The 19,232-nt window shown below is 31.5% G+C and overlaps 1 protein-coding gene across 4 annotated transcripts; it reads left to right on the forward strand.

Moving 5' to 3' along the window:
- Positions 1 to 7,293: 7,293 nt before the first annotated feature.
- Positions 7,294 to 17,726, forward strand: LOC121262698 (MADS-box protein SOC1). Of its 4 annotated transcripts, none has more exons than XM_041165300.1 (8): positions 7,294 to 7,534; positions 8,159 to 8,348; positions 15,705 to 15,786; positions 16,256 to 16,317; positions 16,437 to 16,536; positions 16,628 to 16,669; positions 17,110 to 17,151; positions 17,400 to 17,726. In XM_041165300.1, exons 2-8 carry the CDS (start codon positions 8,167 to 8,169, stop codon positions 17,544 to 17,546), a joined length of 657 nt encoding a protein of 218 aa, XP_041021234.1. In that variant the 5' UTR covers positions 7,294 to 7,534; positions 8,159 to 8,166; the 3' UTR covers positions 17,547 to 17,726. The 4 variants fall into 4 exon arrangements, with proteins under 4 accessions (XP_041021234.1, XP_041021228.1, XP_041021239.1 ...); XM_041165294.1 differs by having other exon boundaries at positions 8,165 to 8,348; XM_041165305.1 differs by lacking the exon at positions 7,294 to 7,534 and adding an exon at positions 17,242 to 17,249 and having other exon boundaries at positions 7,546 to 8,348.
- The last annotated feature ends 1,506 nt before the right edge of the window (positions 17,727 to 19,232 follow it).

Raw genomic sequence — 19,232 nt, forward strand, 5'->3', positions numbered from 1 at the left:
ATAACATAATTTAGTTCATAAGATTAAATTTTAAAATTTCAAATTAAATTACGTGACATAAATAACATATGGTATAAATGCCTTCAAATATAATTATTCTTTGGTATATATAATCTCATCACGTGAAAAAAAACTCTCACAGGTTGTTTGTAAGACGATATCTCATCTCATATAAAAAATCTTTCTTAATTTTTTTTTTAAATATCATTTAAACACAAATAATTTTTAATTTCAAATTTTTATTTAATCATTACCTAATTATTATATCTTTACAAAACTTTCAAACAAAACACATAAAATAATACTTCTTTTTCAAATTTCAAAACAAAATGATATTAAAAAATATATTCTAACAATATTTTAACTTTATAATATTTTTATTCAATTTGTTCTCTCATTTCTCAAAATTAAATAAAATATCTTAATTCAAATTATTTCACTATTATTCAAAAAATTCTCATCTCATCTTATTTTTCAAACAAGCCCACTTGGTTTGAACAGTGAGTCGAGATGAAATGAGTTGATATAGTTTGTGAATAGTAATGGAGTATTTTAATTGAAATAAGATAAGTTAAAAATTGTTTGAGTTAAAATATTTTATGAGATTTTAGAAAATGAAAAAGATAAAGTTGAATAAAAATATTATAAAGTTAAATATTGTTAAAATATGATTTTTTTTAATATAATTTTTGTTTTAAAACTTGAAAAAATTGAATTGTTTTTTTTTTTTTTAGAAGTTTAGGAAAATTGTAATAATTATGTTATGATTAGATAAAAAAGTTGAATATTTGAAATTGAAAAATATTTGTATTTGTGATGTTTTGATATTGAGACAAGATAAAATAGGATAAGATGGAAGTATGTCCCAAATCAGACTAGGACTTTGTTTGGGTAATGGAGTATTCTCACTACTATTCATTATTTTATTACTACTTTTTACTTATTTTTTATTAATTTTGATTACTATCCACTGCTATTCAATATTTTATGATTAATTTTTTATTATTAGTTACAAAATAGGTGTGATCATTTCATTACCTAAACACAACCTAAATCTTTATAAAATAGAAGGATGTTACATTTGAATAATTATGGAACTGGGCACATGACTCTATTGTATCAAATAACCTAACAACATGTCTTGAAGTTTTACTTGGGTTGGCATGTAATCTGGATTTTTCTTTGTATGTATCAATCACAGCTATAACTTCGATTATCTTACTAAACATTTTTTTTTGTAAGCAATATTCATTACATAGTAGAAAAAACTAAGTACATAGGGCTCCAGTTTAAGGGCAGGTTTTGGGGTGAGATGAGAATTTTATGTTTTGTTTGATAGTTTAAAATATTGTGTTTTAATATTATTATTGTATTGGGATTTGAAAAATGTGAATTGAGATTTGAAAAAGTTGAATTGTTTATTATATTTTGTATGAGGATTTGAAAAATGTGTAATGATGAAATTAGATGAGATGAGAATTTTGTGTCTCATCCCATCCCTCAAACCTGCGACAAAACATTAAGAAAAAATCTAAAAACTATAAGCTACATGTTATGGCCATGAAAGGGAGGGTTTTTGCCATTGTGGAATTTCAGAATACTTGAGGGATCCCAATGAGGGGTAAGCTTCCATATGCTTGTTTCGAGATTGTCTATTGTGTAAAGTTATGTGTACATCGATTTTGTGATGGATATATTTTTTTTTCACAATTCTTGAAAATTACGAAGTAAAAATTGGATGTCTCTAGTGATAGAAAACATTATCCAATATGTTGCTACTTTTTCTTCTGTGATAGAAAACATTATCTCCTTCGATGATGATATTTGTAATGTTTCTTTGTCTTGCTTCTTGAATTGCCATTAATGCTGTTGTAGCTTCTCCCACATTTAGGTTTATGTTGTATATATGGTCTGAGCAAAGATTGATACACCATTTTCATTTCTGCATATGGCAGCAATAATGCTACCATTTTTTCTCACTACTACATCAAAAGACAGAGAAAAAAAACCATCTGGTGGAGGTTGACATTTTTTGTTCATGTTCACAGATTTTTTTCATTCTATGCATTCCTATGTTCTTTGAAAACCTTGATGACACTTGACACAAATAAGTGTGGAGTTGGACATGAAGAGTTGTGGATGACCTGATTCCTAAGAAATCAGATGTTGTCCATGGCAAGAGCAGCAACAAGTTAAAAGGAGTGGACCTCTTATTCTGGTATGTGAATACAGTATACTAGTTTATGGATTAAGAATGATGGATATCCAATTATGGATGAGTTGACTTGCAAAGTTCATGATATTTAGGCTTCGTTTGGCAATACAATTCATCTCAACTCATCATTACAACTTTTTCAAATTCTAACATAAAATATAATAAACAATTCAATTTTTTCAAATCCAAAAATAATAATAATAATAATAAATAATATTCTAATAATATTTTATCAACTCAACTCAACTCATTTCAACATCCAAACGCACTCTTAATGGCCAACTAGAATTCCTCCAGACGACCTTTGAGAAGATGCAATTAAGAAATAAATGAAGAAGGTTTTCTTCTTTTGCATTACAAAGAGGACAGAGAATGTAATCTTCTTCTAAATGTATAACTCTTTTGAGCAAGCCTCTAGTGGGGAGTATGATATGAGCTACTTTCCAAAGAAAGAATTTAACTCAATCCTGCGTTTTGAGTAAAGGTACAAATCGGTCGGTTCGGTGATGGACCATCATTTTCCTGGACTGGATCAGACTGAACACTCATAGGGACTGGATTGGATCCGGTTTGGTCCGGCCTAGTTATTTATTTATTTATTTTAAAATGAATTAATAAAAAGATTTATTTAAAATTCTAAATCAAAATTAAATGACTTGTTAATGTGGATTATATAACTAACTCAATGAAAAAAATATTTTATATGGTCAATAATATTAAATTAGATAAAAATTACATTATTATTTTATATAATTACTATATAATTAGTTAATTGATATTATATATTAGTTAATTGATAGAATATTAACAAGTGTTAATAACATATTTAAAATTTTATATTATTAACGGTGATAGGTTAGATGAAAATTACATAATAAATTATACAATGATTATATAAAAATATGTTTTTTATTTTTATTTTTCATTCGGTCCAGTCCGGAATTTTTTCGGGATGGAAAAACTCCAGATTGGGACCGAACTGAAAATTTTTGGTCCACTAAAACATGGATCGAGACTGGTCTCGATCTTGGTCATGCTGATTTATCCAGTTTGGATTGATCGTCTGTCATCCCTAATTTTGAGTTTCCAAAGAGATTTCTAATTATTTTAATTATAGATAAGAGGAGTCTTAGGGTGCGTTTGGTTACCAAACTCACCTCAACTCATCTCAACTCATCATTATAACTTTTTCAAATTCCAATATAAAATATAATAAATAATTCAACTTTTTCAAATTTAAAAATAATAATAATATTAAAAAATAATATTCTAACAATATTTTATTATCATAACTCAACTCAACTCAACTCACTTCAACATCCACACACATCCTAAGTCTACTCAGAACAGTATCAGCTGATTTAACAAAAAATGAACCTGAAGAGCGGTGAAACCACTTGATCTCATCATTTTTTATAAATAGAAAGATGAATTTTTTAGATAATTTCACTAGAATTAGTGATGAAGAGCGTTTGAAGGAGAATGATGTTGCCCTCCAGATTATGATCCATTGATCTTGGTTCTAAACAGATTTGAGTTAGAGGTAACCATGGCCCGATGGCCTAAAGGAAATGCTGACGGCAGCGGGGATCGAGAAAAATACATAAATCAGAGCCGTGAGCTTGCAAGTTGTAATTGTAAGATTGTATTTGAATGTTAAAGTGATTTAAGTTGAGATAATAAAATATTATTTTTTAATATTATTATTATTTTAAGATTTAAAAAAATTAAATTTTTTATTATATTTTATATTAAAATTAAAAAAAATTATAATAATAAATTAAAATGAACTGAGAGTAATTAAAGATCTAGACAACAAATGCCGAGGTCCAATCTGGGTCGTAGGATGAGATCTCAATGAAATGAAATATAATTTAAAAGAGAGAGAAAAAATGAGAGTGCACGCCAAAAGTGGTCCCCCTCGGGGGCGCACCCAAAACTCTAGTCTAACCTGGGAGAGCGAGCGAGCATCAAACCCACGCCCAATTACTCCACACACTTGTTACATCAGAGATATCGACCCGACGACAACATCGATGTGGTCACGTGTACGAAGGTTTTTAGGACATCTTTAAAAAATATTTGGAACGAGATAATATGAAAATTTTATAAATAATAAAGTATAATTTTTTAAAATTATTTTATTTTAAAATTTTAAAAAAGTTGAATTATTATTATTTTATTTAAGGGCATTTTTAAAGTAAAGCCTTTTCACGAGAGTTATATTTGAATGATATTTGAGAATGAAATGAGATTAGATAATATGAAATTAGATAATATGTAAATTTTTTCCAAACATTCCTTAAATGTCAAGTGGAAACTGATAATATTAGATGATAATTCTATAAATATTAATGAAATATTATGTAAAAAATAGTGAAATAATTTAAATTAAGATATTTTATTAGATTTCAAAAAATGAGAGAAAAAATTGAATAAAAATATTATTATAATATAGTTTTTATCTAATAATATTTTTATTTTGAGATTTAAAAAAATTGAATTATTTATTGTGTTTTATTTATAAGTTTATAAAAATTGTAATGATTATGTAATGATTGTATAAAAAAATTAAAATTTTAAAATTGAAAAGTATTGTATTTGAATAATATTTGAAAGTAAATGGGATTAGATGAGTTGAAATAGCTATCAGACAAGACCTATGAGTCTAAAATGAGAGTATTGCTATTTTAAAATTTTTATACCGCACACTGTTTATATATCTAATTTGATTTGAAATATAAATTTAAAATATGAATATTACAAATCAAATATTATTGTTTAAGTGATATGAATGGTATGCTAGCGAATACACTAACTTGAAAATATAATAATTCAAAATAAAATAATAATTTTTTATATGTTAGTTTGGATTAATATTGCACTAACCATATGTTATGATTTAGGAAAGTAATAACCGCATGCGTGCAATACCATAAAAAAGAAGTAAACTAAGCACAAGTCATTTAATACATGCATAAGTTAATATTGTTTTTTAATCTTTATAATTTTAATATGTAAATGAAAAAGAGGACAAAATAATCCACTTTACTACCTCAAACGTCAAATATTCAACAGATGTAGGTAGAATTTCTTCCTTAAAATAGAGTCCGCGAGGGGCTTCTAACTAAGTTTTAGTTTGGATTCAGAGATGATTTTAGATAAGTTGAATAAAATATTAATTTTTAATAATAATAATATTATATTTTATGTAAAAATTTGAGAAATTTATAATAATAAAATAAAATAAGTTCAGATGAATTTTCAATTCAAATCAGACTAATGATTGATTTGGATTTAGAGATGAGTTGAGATAGTTTGTAAATAGTAGAATAAAAGTTGAATTATTTATTATATTTTATGTAAAAATTTAAAAAAATTAAATTATTTATTATATTTTATGTGATAATTTAAAAAAATTATAATAATAAAATAAATTGAGATAAATTTTAAATGTAAAAGAACCTAAATCCTGCGAATATCCTACCAACTCATAGAGTATAGGGATTGCTTTACCAAATCATGAAGCACCGCAACCAAAAAAAGAGATAGGGAAAGTAAAGGAAAAACTGCCATCACTGAATTCAGCCACGGGGAAATAAACTGTAGGGAGGGAAAAGTTCGACTTTGATGTTTCCTACAGTTCTTATCCGGATTTTAAACTTAAACTGTAGGGAGGGAAAGCTTGAAACTTAAATTCTTCTTAATTTATTATTATAATTTTTTTAAATTTTAATATAAAATATAATAAATAATTTAATTTTTTTAAATCTTAAAATAATAATAATATTAAAAAATAATATTCTAATAATATTTTATCATCTCAATTCAATTCAACTCAACTCAGTTCAACATCTAAACGCAACTCTTAAAAAATGTTTTTAAATAGACTTGTCAAGAAGTTTTGAAAATCTTAAAAAAATATAGATGCTACTAAATAATGTTATTAGTAATTTCAGATTTAGCCATTCTCTTTCTTCATCATATTTATTGAAAAAAATGTATTCTAAATGGTTTTATATAAATGATTTAATATATTTATTAGATAATTATATGAAGTATAATATACTAATAAATATGATTAAAAATAAAGAATTAAATAAGAAAACAGTGTATAGTTCCTTAAAAAGAAAAGAAAATCAGAAAAAAAGAAAGTAAGGATGTGTGTGGATGTTGAAGTGAGTTGAGTTAAGTTGAGTTGTGATGATAAATATTATTAGAATATTATTTTTTAATATTATTATTATTTTGAAATTTAAAAAAGTTAAATTATTTATTATATTTTGTATTAAAATTTAAAAAAATTATAATGATAAATTAAAATGAGTTGAGATGAATTTGATAAACAAACGAAGCCTAAAAAGTTGAATGTGGGAACGGGTCCGCCCTAATGCCATTGCCAAAACTGTCCTCACACGGTCCCCAATTTCATTTCCTTAATTTTTCTTTTTTAATAAAGTTTTGTATTGATAAAAACAAAATAAAAACGAAACGCAATGATCGCACAAGCTATGCGTTTTCGACATCTGATTGGTCCATTACGTACGAAATAGTACGGGAGACGTTGACGTGTTTTTAAAATTGTACTATGTTTACCCTTTTTTTAACGCTGCCTCTTTCTCTCTCCTCTGTGTTCTTTACGTCGTTTTTTTCTTCGCTTTATTTTCTCATTTGGAATTGAGAAATTATACTGCAGTCTGTAAGGGTCGTACAGCTATTTAAAAAACAAATAATAATTTATATTAAAAAATAATAATTTTTTAATAATAAATCTCATTTTTTAAAAAAATTATATAATATTTATACATTCTACCCTTATATATAACATTACTTTTAAAAATATACTTTTTCGGTTCACACATACAAGTTATACCACACCAATAATACAGAACAGAACCGTACCCCATCGTTTGATCGCAATATGTCTCTCTCTCTCTCTCTCTCTCTCTCTCTCATGACTTTTCCACCAAGTTCCTCTCCTATGTTTTTATCTCTGTTTTTTAATTTTTTTTGGGGGCTTTTTTAGGAGCTATATTTGGGTTTTACCAAAACAAGCAAAGAATGAGGTTTTCCGTTTGCCATCCCATGAAGCTTATAGTAACTAGTATTACATATATTCAAAGTGGGGTTTGAGAGAGAGAGAGAGAGAGAGAGAGAGAGAGAGGAGAGAGAGATGAATAAGGAAAGGTGGGTGGGTGTTTGTGGCCTACTAGGAAGAAAGACCAGTAATAGTCCAGCAGTTCTCAGATTTTCTTATCTCTCTTTTTCTTTTTTTGGTCTCTTCTTTCTCTAAGCTTCCTGGGTTTTTTTGCCTATTTGGTAAGATTTCCTTATTTCAAATTTTTTTAACTATTTTTTCCTTTCCATAACAGTGTCTTGGCCTCTTTTTTCTCTAGCTTTGAGTCGTCTTTGTGGTATTTTAATCAATCAATCACGACCTCCCACCTCAAATATCATATCTTTCTGGATCTTATACTTCTTTGATCAGAAATCTCATATTCGTTTTCTATATTCTTTTTCCTTTCTTGGAAAATTCCATCATAAGCTTTCTGGATTTTCATTCTTGCAAGACAATTATATATTTTCAAACAGCAACGTTCTTCACCCTTCAAACCTTTTTTTTGGCTTTTTGAGAGCTATTAATCTGAATTGAAGAAGATCTGTTTATTTGTGACCTCTTTAATTTTTTATACTGTCTGCTTGAATGTGCTCAGAAACCAAAGATACTGTTTTTTTTTTTTTTTTTTTTTTTCCTTCTGTTTTGGAATCTTCTTCCTTGTTTCTGGTCAAAGAGTTTCTGGGTTTTGGCCCATTTTGCTAGAATTTCTCATTTATTCTTTAAATGGAGGGATTTTTATAGTGGCATTATAAAAGTCTACTCCTAGATACATTAGGGATTTATGTGTGTTTGCTGTCATAGTGAGTCTCATTTTCTTCTCGAAGGTGTAGAGATGGTGAGAGGAAAGACTCAGATGAGGCGCATAGAGAACGCCACAAGCAGGCAAGTGACCTTCTCCAAGAGGCGAAATGGGCTGCTAAAGAAAGCGTTTGAGCTATCAGTGCTGTGTGATGCCGAGGTTGCACTCATAATTTTCTCTCCCAGGGGCAAGCTCTATGAATTTGCAAGTTCCAGGTATGAGTATTTTATATTTTTAGGAATTATTTGTGGAACTCATGCCTTCATATATTAATTTTAATATCTCTAGTATATGGGAATAAGCGAATTGTCTCACCATCATCTTTTAATGAATTGAAGTTTCGTACACATGTTGATATGAGTTTTTGCGTTTTAGGGTTGCACAAGGATGGAATCCTTGAAAACTCTGTGGTGTTATACACACATATCCTAGCCCCTTTTCCTTTTTTAAATAATCTCATGAATCCAATCTATTTTTTCGCCTCTCCCTTTATCGCAAAGTGGGTTTCCAGTAATGACTTGTTTATATGCATGGAGAAAGAGAAGATGGGAGATACAAAAAAAAAAAAAAAAAAAAACCAGACCCAAATAGAAACTAAATTATTGCTGTTACTCAGTAAATTAAGCCTATACTTTATATGACCAATTATTTACCAGCTTCTTACTTAAAGTGCTGTTTATGATTTCGCTGGCCAACAATATCGTAACTGGGGTTTGGATCACGACACTCGTATCCGTCCTAATAAGAAGTTTAATATCAACTTCTTTACATAAATTATGTGCAAGTCGGCATGACTTGATTCAAAAACCACAATTTACAAAATGGTTACGTTGTATTAACAAGTAATATCTTAGACCGATCAGTGATAAAGTAGATTAAATAGATTGTACTTTCTATGGTTGATCGGTGGAGCGTAGTACATAAGATGATGCCCTTACAGTGGGTCGGAGTGTACTAGGTGTAATGGCTGACAATTTTCTTGGGAGGGAGAGAGGGAGAGAGAGAGAGAGAGAGAGAGGGACAGACTAATGATCGGCGCACAGGAGGAGGAATGGCATACCAGCCGTCTCGTCAATGCTTTTATCCTTTTACTTTTTTCGTTTTGATTTAGATGGGCTTAGATGTATAATAACACTAATACTAGTACAATACTACTGCTAATAATGTTATCATTTCTCATTGTGATCATCTTCTATCATAAGCGTAAGTGTACTCTCGATCAACTCTATAAGGATGAAAGCTCGTTTGAGACCTATATATTTTTAGGGTCTTGAGGTTTCCACTTAACCAAAACTATATATGTTAATTTGCACCTCTCATGCCATCCTTGTTAAGGTAACACGTGCTGCGGTGCATGGAATTATTAGCTTGACTTTGAAACCATTTAGCTTGATATGAAGACACATCATCTATATTTAAGAAATGGTTCATGAGTACCTGATGATCAATTTCCATAAGAGCTTCTCCAACCTGCTTATAATATAACCTAGATTAATTGTTTACACGCTCTATGTAGAAGTTTATGTCTCAGCACAATACGTTGAGAATCGAAATATATTCTAAATAGTTATAGAAATTAGAGTACATTGGCTACAAAATTATGTGGCTGTTGAGCTGTGAAAGCATCCAAATCACGTTCTATCACTCTCGTACGTTAATGTGGTGCCTGTAATATGCAACCGGTATTTACCACAAGTTACGTCGTTTGAGGTATCATCACAGCAATTTGCAACTCATGATCAATAAAAGGAAAGTTTGTAGTTCACCCAGCATCACTCTTCGCTTCTCTTGACTTCTAAAAAGTGTACCTTCAGTTTGTTCAGGCCAATGTATCCTCTTATTTTGAGATATTGAAAATATTGTCTTTTTTGTGTATTTTATTTGGTGCTCCCCAAATTACGAGATTCTACTGGTTAGGCCTTATAATCTGGCAAATATTGGAAGAAAGAACATACAATTTTGAGATCTATGTTTCCCCCGGATTGTTAAACTTTTCTTCTTAAATTAGAATTCTCCCAGTCAAGTATATCTCGATCCACCCCGGTATTTTAGTGTTAGTTTACGTTGGTTGCAAGTATGCTCATGATACTGTCATGTATGTTGTATACACAAAAGTCTGAGGGCTGCCGACGCGAATCTCTTAGCTAGTACTTTTCTGGCTCTATGTAATCTTATATTTCGACTCATTTCTATCTCTTCCTAATAACTGTTCCCCAGCCCCCGAGGTTGTGCACGTACGCTAGTGCTTTTATACAGTAGAATCTTAGGAAGACCTTGCCACGTACTTGCAGCAGGACCACTATGTAGTGTTACCTTCCAGTTTTTTGGGCCTTATACTATATACTTTATTTGTGAATAATTGCGTTCATTTACAATGAATTGTCTCAGACTAAAAAATGAGATGGCCATAAATTGATATGGACCTAGAAAGGGCAATCTGTAACTTTATTTATTTTTTTAACTAGTAAACATGATTTTATTGATTATAAGAATAAGTAAGAGTACAAGTATACGGGACATACATAAGAGCAATGCCTATTCGTGATGTTCCAGTGATTCAAGAAGTTCATGCCATTAATATTAATGAAATTGACCAATGGAACAAAGTGTTAAAAATGAAAGTTCCAAGCTTAGCCATTGATGGGTCTTCAAAGTTTTTCTCGTTCCTCTCCCTCCTAAGACACCACCATAGGCAAATTGGAACTATCTTTCAAATTGTGGCAATTTTTGAAGTGCCTTGAAGGCCTCTCCATGAAGTTAGGAGATCGATCACCCTTCTTGACATCGCCCAAGCTAAACCCGTCCTAGGACAATATGCATTCCACAAGGTCACAACAATCTTAGAACGAATAGTAGATGATCAACAAACTACCAACTCTTTTGGCACAAACAACACTAATTCAAACTATGATTAGGTGTTTTCTCAAGTTTTCTAATATAAATATCTTCTCCAAGAAACTCGTTCATACAAATAAGGTTGCCTTTAGTAACATCTGTCTCCAAAATACTCTTTTAAGGAAATGGACTTGCATCTTACGAATTCATGGATTGGTAGAAGAAGCAGATGATGCACTTCCCTTTCACAAAGGGATGCCAAAAAAGCTTATCTTCAACTCTCCTTCATAGTAATAGAGTATACTAGGTTATAGAACTTGGAGAAGACGTTGATTTCCTAATCTTGTGGGGTTCTAAAAAATGTGGCATTCTATTAGAGAGTGCTATTAAATAGATATAGGAGGTCTACAACCGAGGCTTCATTCATGCTCGATGTACTATAGAACTCTAGATAAGCTTTCTTGAGTGCCCTCTTGCCACACTATGACCCCGTTTGGAAGTTAGATTCAACTGAGATCAATTCAATTCAATCTAATTTTAAGTTGAATCTAACATCTAAACACCCAACTCTCACTAAACTCATCTCAATTCAAAACCTCTCTACACGTGAGACTCACAACCTTTTTCAACTCAACACATTTTTACATGCAAGACCCACAACCTTTTTTAACTTTCCGTAAATACATCTAAATTCATTTTAACATTAAAACACATCTAAACTCATCTTAGGTGGGCCTCACAGAACTCACTCCGTCATCTCAACTCACTACCATTCATAAAGAACTCAACTCATCTCAACTCAGCTCAACATCCAAATGGGGCCTATATGTTATGCAAGAATTTACTTCTGGACCTATCACTCACCTCAAAGCGGGTATAACTAATAATCTTTTGATATGCTTCCGAAGCTTCACCTCGTTCGAGCTCCAACCTCCCCAGCACTACCATACTTTGAATCTACCATCCTATCTATAACTTTGAATGTATTGTGAAGTTATATAATAAATAGGTTCAGGTCCATATCCCTAATTTGAATGGACTAAGATGTCCATATCCTCTCTTTAAATAATAGTAAGTTTAAGGAAGGGATACATATAATGTTAGGGTTTATAATGTTCTCATCGCTTGCAATTATGAACTTTCCTTGAATACTAATTAATATGGGAAGTGAAAACTCAGCTCATCATTGCTTCAAGCACGATCAGGAATATTGATGTTTATTGTCGTATAATGGGGTACAATGTAGGGTAGACATGACCTTAGAGGAATTTTTGGGAATTTTTTTGTCAATGACTAAGTCAGAACCTTCAGAGAATGAGGAAGAGTCTTCCCTTGAGAGCACAAGGGAATATTTGATTCAGAGTGTATACTTGAGTTTGTTCTATACAGGTAATCACTGTATGCCACACACATCTCATTAGCTTAGTGAGTCAATCTTAAGACATGTAGTTCCATGGCCATCTTCATATTGAATAGTAATAAGGCTAGTACTTCACATTCAAAGTGGCATGCAAAACTGCCATTTATTCTTTATACACCGTCAACACTAAGGCTAGTTCATTAAATTATTTTTTCATTTTATCTTTTGCTTATCGTCTACTTCTAATTCATAGCAGTTGACTAAATAACTTAGTCATCTTGGTCCACCACCCCATAGAACTGGCCATCAATTGACATTCTACTTGTTCGGGTTATGTTTGAACCTAACAATGATATATCAACTACATATTTTTGTTATTACTATTGATATGAAACTTATCATCTCCTACATTATTTCTATATACATATTAGGGAATTTTAATGTTCGAATCATGGAGGCTTTTAGAAAAAGGTTCATGAATCATGCTTGACTGAACTTCTACATTGTGAACGATAGAGGCTATGCAACCTAAATTGCATTTCATTTGCAGTCTTGAGGGATTTAGCTCTATTTCTCAAGTCCATGATTACATTAAGGAGACCCCGTGAAGGTACGTACAAAGGTGCATTTTGGAGCATTGAATGATGAGCGACCTGCCCAATTGATCTCATGAAGGGCAAATAATGAAAAGATAAGTATAATTAAAGTGGAATAATCATCTAGAGAACCTAAAGTGTGCATAAGAATTCACATGCACGAGCATTCGTGAAATGCTTGTTAGAGGATTAATGCATTTAAACTCTATTAGGTGCATTGCAAACTAGAAATCTACATACTACGTCATGGCCATATGATTCCTATCTTTTATCACAAAGACCGTATAAAATACCATTATGGCATCTCTTGGCATTTCTCAATGTGTCATCTCTTCCTCAATATATTGAAATAAGATATGTGACTAAGCTTTTAAGAAAAAGATGCTCTAAGATTTAGATTTATACTGGTTTCTTCACCTGGGATCAAATTTACCAGCTGCTTCTTTGTTGGATCAATGCTACACGTGTTGAGAATGTTCTTGATGAAGTTATGGGGTTGAAATATCAATCCTTGGCTTGGACGAAAGTGCTATTTCTTGACCATTGGATCAGCAAGGTTGTGGTTCGTATGGATCAAGAAAAGATCCAGTCTGTTGTGAACTGGGAAGTGCTGAAGTCGATCATAAACTCATAGGTTCACAATCAGACCGATTAATCCGGTCGAGACATTAGCACTCATCCATAGATCTGTTATTGATATAAATAACAGAAAAGAAATGTAACAAATATTTATTTTAAAAAGTAACCCCATATATTTGGGACTGAAGTAGTTATCGATGACCTTGAGTACTTTTTTTCTTATAAATCTTAACTCGAAGTTGTAATACCTTGGATTTGTGATATGTATTACATTTTATAGGGGATTAATATAAAATTGTTGTATGGGTGCTAAGTCTCACCGAGTTTTTATATTGTTAAATAAGGTTATAAATTAGAATTACCTCCATGGGCGGATTTTTCACAAGGACGAATCTTTGCTCTCGTCTTACAATCCACGTCACTTTGTTGTTTGCACCTCTATGTCGTTTAGGAGGCAACTAGAGTCTCCTAGAAAATTTCATATTTCAAGATTGTGAGATCTAGATGGTTTTTCTAGAAAGTTGTAGAGAGAGGAGAGCTTTTCTTTTGTACTTCATACACTTTATTTTAACGTACATAAAAGTCTTATTTAAAGAGTTTTCTCATGGGAGGTTAATTGACTAACCTAAAGTTAAGTGGTAGTGGTGAGGAGTTAGTTAATAACTTCTCCACCATCCATGTGGACACAACATGGGTCATGTATATATTAGGTGATACCAGTTTTTATAAGCAATTCAGAAAAACTCCAATAGCAACTTTGATTAAAACTTTTGATTAGGGCTTAATTGCGTCGAACATTTTCCTAGCTCATGACAAATGATGTCATAGCCAAATGCCAATCTAGTAATCCCATTTGGTGTCGAGGTATTACAATGCGAGTAGGTCTTGATGAAGAAGTCAAGAATTTGAATTGGAGGAGACAATGATACGTTGGATTTGTACTTAGATTGCGTATTGGATAGTTTGATTTTGAAGGTATTATATGGGTGCTAATTCTCACATAGATTGTATCTATGTAGAGCTTGGCTTTAATTTGAGAAAATTTTAATTGCAACTTTTACGTGCTTTTTATGGTATGGCACATGAGGTACAGTTTGTAGTTCACCCGACTCATGACAAATGATACTAGAGATAACCTAAGCGTATGTTTGGATGCTCAAAGGACTCAACTCATCATTATAACTTTTTCAAATTTCAACACAAAATATAATAAACAATTCAACTTTTTCAAATCCTAAAATAATAATAATATTAAAAAATAATATTCTAACAATATTTTATCATCTCAACTCAACTCAACTCAACTCAGTTCAACATCCAAACGCAACCTAACTCTACCTAATATCTAACACGTGGGAGATTCTCTATTGCAGGTCATTTCTTTGAATATGTGCCAATCTCAGTACTAATGATTCCATATTCTTCGTCCAAATGAATTATGTCATGAATTACATCCACCATAAAACACAGATGTGGCTAGCCTTCTATAAGTAGTACAATTGGGATCTTGACAAGGGTGTTAGGGGTTCGAATACAAGAGATTTTGTTACCCCAAACTTATTTTCCACATTGGCCTTGTGATTGTGCTGTGTGCTGTGTGGGTTCTTTGTTCTACATGTATTTAAATATGAAGTGAAACTAAGTTTTATAACTGATTCCATGCAAATCTAATGGTAACTTTGACTAGTTTTTTTTTTTCCCCAGAAAATAACGCAAATATGGTAACTGCTTTCCTCAATTAATTACAGAACCATATATCTCCAAAGGTCATAGCTATCCAAACTTATTTAGTGATGCAAAACTTATTTTTTTTCCTTATATTTTTTAACTTTCTTTTATTAAATTATATTATTCAGATTGTTTTGACATGATTGCATGAGAATATTATGAAATATAATGTTAGAATGTAAATTTGTAATGGTCGGCTTGGTGAGTTATGCTTTACTCTTCTAGAAACTAATTGATAAATGTGTATCGCACTCACATCATAATGGTAGTAAATATCAATTGTTGGGGATCTCTTTTGTGATGGTGAAAGTACTCTTTTTTCTCATGTCAGCCAAAACAATTTCTAAATGCATCCTAACCTTTTTATGATGCATTCTATAGAAGCAATTGTCAGATAATCACTATTAAGTATTTGGGAAAAGATGATCAGTACGTATGCCCTGCACAGTCATATAATTTCGTTTAATTTTCAGCATGCAGGAGACAATAGATCGCTACCAGAGGCACACGAAAGAGATTCAAATTAACAATAAATCTGTTGAACAAAACATGCAGGTTGTGGCTCATTTTCCTTGGATTGTGCTAATTTTCTTCATTTGTTCGAGGAAGAAATTACGTTTAGAAATTAGAATAGCTGCATGGTCCACCAAATTTATTACCTATAATTTGTTGTCTACAGTAACATATATAATTCTTGAAGCAAGAGCCTCGATGTTGTTAGTCATATCATCCATTCTTGTGTTAATGACCATACATTTAATAATTTAATTTGAAAGTTCATGCTGATAAGTATATATTATGCAATTTGGAATGATGAAGGTATGAGTCTAAACACTTTCCATCTCTTTTGTCTGTAACTTTGTCTTATTTTCTCTATAATTAAACGTTAAGTTCTTAAATGTAACATGATATAATATTGTTGTGAAACTTAAAGAAGATTTTTGGTGCTGTCTCACTGCTCTTGGGGCTTGTCACCCTTCGATTTTTTATGATCTTTGGACTAATATTTGATTTGCAATGGCAGCACTTGAGGATTGAAGCAACAAACATGATGAAGAAGATCGAGCTTCTTGAAGTTTCGAAACGGTTCCAGGCCTAGCTTATTTCTTACCCTATATTGTTTGAATCCATTGTAATATTATGCATGCAATATTGTTCGAATTCGAAAGCTTTTAATGAGCCTTAAATATTTAGCATTGCCTCAGGAGACTCCTGGGTGAAAGCTTGGGATCATGCTCTATTGAAGAGCTACAACAGATAGAACATCAGTTAGAGAGGAGCGTAAACAAAGTCAGAGCAAGAAAGGTAAATTTCAAAACCCATCAAAATTGGCCTTAAATAAATTTCTTGAACTGAAAATGGTTAACGTGCTCGGATCTTGATCTTTTCCTTTCAGACTCAGGTTTTCAAGGAACAAATCGAGCAACTAAAAGAGAAGGTACAACTGAAACATTGATTGCTAGATAGACCCATTAATTTGATTTTATTCTTGCTTTACTGCTTTGGTTTTCTGCTATTGTACTAAATGGGGGCAATGTTCGTGATTTTTTATCTTTAATTTATCGCTCTTAGAATGTATATTTAGGTGTTTTTCTTATACTTTCTGTGTATACGGGCTATGCCTACTTCAATAATATTTATCTCTTACTTTTTTCTTAAAAAAAATTATTCTCATCTCAATGTCGAGAAATTGTAAGAAAAGAAATTGAAAAAAAAAAAATAGAATCTTACATCGGAGTGTTGCATGGGTTTATATATGATAAGGATAACTTCCGATTGCTATTGACTCCAAGAAATTTTTGTGATTATTTTCATTTGGTTACTAAAAAGATTTTCTCAATTTATATGTGCTTAATTTATTTTCAAACAAAAATTCAGAAGAAAGCTCTAGCAGAGGAAAACGCAAGGCTATCCGAGAAGGTAAAACTTCAGCTATTGTTATTCTTTATGATTCTTGTTCATCAATCTACCTTGTCAGACTTTTTTCGGAACACATGCCATATCCTGCAACCACAAATGTAAGAAGTTGGGAAACGAACGATCTGATCTATATGTTGAATCTTTTGAAAAATCCAGCATTTAGCTAGAAATAAATAATCAGCTTGGCCTAATTACATGTTTTTGTTCTTGTCTTCTGTATGATTATTAACTTGAACCTCTCTTTGCAGTGTGGTATTCAATTACCACAGACAGCAATAAATGAGAATAGAGAAATTTCTGCTTACGAAGAAAGTACTCCGATTTCAGATGTGGAGACTGAATTGTTCATTGGACTGCCGGAAAGGAGAGCAAAGCGCCTCCCCCCACAGAATTGATCATGGTCTCAACTATGCCCAAGTCTTAATTTGCAAATATAAAATAATACATTAATATTAGTCAAGACACTTTCTAATAATCTTAAGAATCTAGTTGTTGTACGACAAAAATGTTATTGGCAATTGTATCAGTGATTGCATGTAAGAGCTGAGAGCTTGACATATTATTGTTTGCTGAAAGCTAGAGCCTGCTATTGTTGTGAGATTAATCACTTTCACCCATATTGTTTGATCTTGGTGTATATCTCAATTTATAATTAAGATAGGCCCCCCTCTCATCTTGTCTACTTTGATTGCATTGACACTTCTATTTTGAATCATATTAGTGCATGGCATCATGACCATCTTCCGAGCATCAGCAAGCTTTCCAAGTAGCATGTCATGTGCCACAAATACTGTCAATATATAAAGCCCATTCGCCAAGGACTTGGCATGAAGATTTTAGAATTTGATTTTATCCTCTGATTATTGTAACCATACAAGCTAGATCATCATCATGTAATGTGGGCTCCCAGACAATAATAATATACCCAACCCATGAGATCAACCCTATCTTTCTGTCACTGTTACAGTCTATGCAGGCATTTGCAAATAGGAGACCTCCCTCAACCGCCTTTCATCCTGCCAGACGAAAAATGAAAGAATGTTAGGGTTCCAGTTTCCACATCCTTTAACTATATATCTTAAAAAAAAAAAAAAAAAAAAGGGACTATTTGCCCGCCCATATTATGTTGTGTTTGGAGGTTGACATAGTGCTACAGTCGCAGTCGCAAAGAGATCTTACAAAAACAAATCTACAAATTAACGTACGTGATTCATATAATATATTAGATATACGTTAGTTTTACAATCTAACGTTTCACATCAACCTAACGTCAGTTTGTATATTTATTTTTACAAAATATCTTTATGACTTCTTGTTCAAAAGCCAAAGAAATATTGAATCGTACCTTAAACAGATTAGGCTATGAAGTGAAACCAAAATGTTCAGGATCCCACCTACAAAAGCATACCCTAGTAATGTCAGATTGGTTCCATATGCCCATAATCACCTTTTGAGCAGCCTCTGAAGAGTACTTGAAATAAGCAACTCGAACTTGCTTTTGAAAATTACCAAACAGGTCATTTTTTTTTTTTTTTTTTTTTTAAGTTGAACACAAAGTACTATTCCATGAAAGCCGCACTTTTTTCATTCCTAAATTTAAATTTCTTCATCCAGACATACTTTTATAAGTTGAAATAAGAAAATATAGCTCATGAAATCCACTAGACCTGTTCCTAATTGATAGTTTGAGGTGAATCAAACACCTAGCTTCCCAATTAATTGATGTCACTATGCCATATATATAGCAATCACAAACAGTTGAATTCAATAACCAAGAGGTGTGACAACAAAGGGATTCATTTCCATTAATTCACTCACTTTTAACTAGAATGTTAGTGTTAGACCTTCTTAATTAAGTTTGCTTTGATTTCAATTTCTTGAAGAAGCATCAGCACTTGGATTGCGATAAAACCTGAATTCACACTCGCCATTACTTCTCAGTGTAACAAATGCTAATGCAATCCTTACATGACGCTGGTCAAGAGTACTCAAAACACACGCCAGAATTATCAACATGATTATGTTGAAGAATGTCAGCCAACATGTAACCAAACTCAATTTTTTTTTTTAATAATTAATAA

The sequence above is a fragment of the Juglans microcarpa x Juglans regia genome, chromosome 1D, assembly GCF_004785595.1.
Source record: "Juglans microcarpa x Juglans regia isolate MS1-56 chromosome 1D, Jm3101_v1.0, whole genome shotgun sequence".
NCBI classification, from domain to species: Eukaryota; Viridiplantae; Streptophyta; class Magnoliopsida; order Fagales; family Juglandaceae; genus Juglans; species Juglans microcarpa x Juglans regia.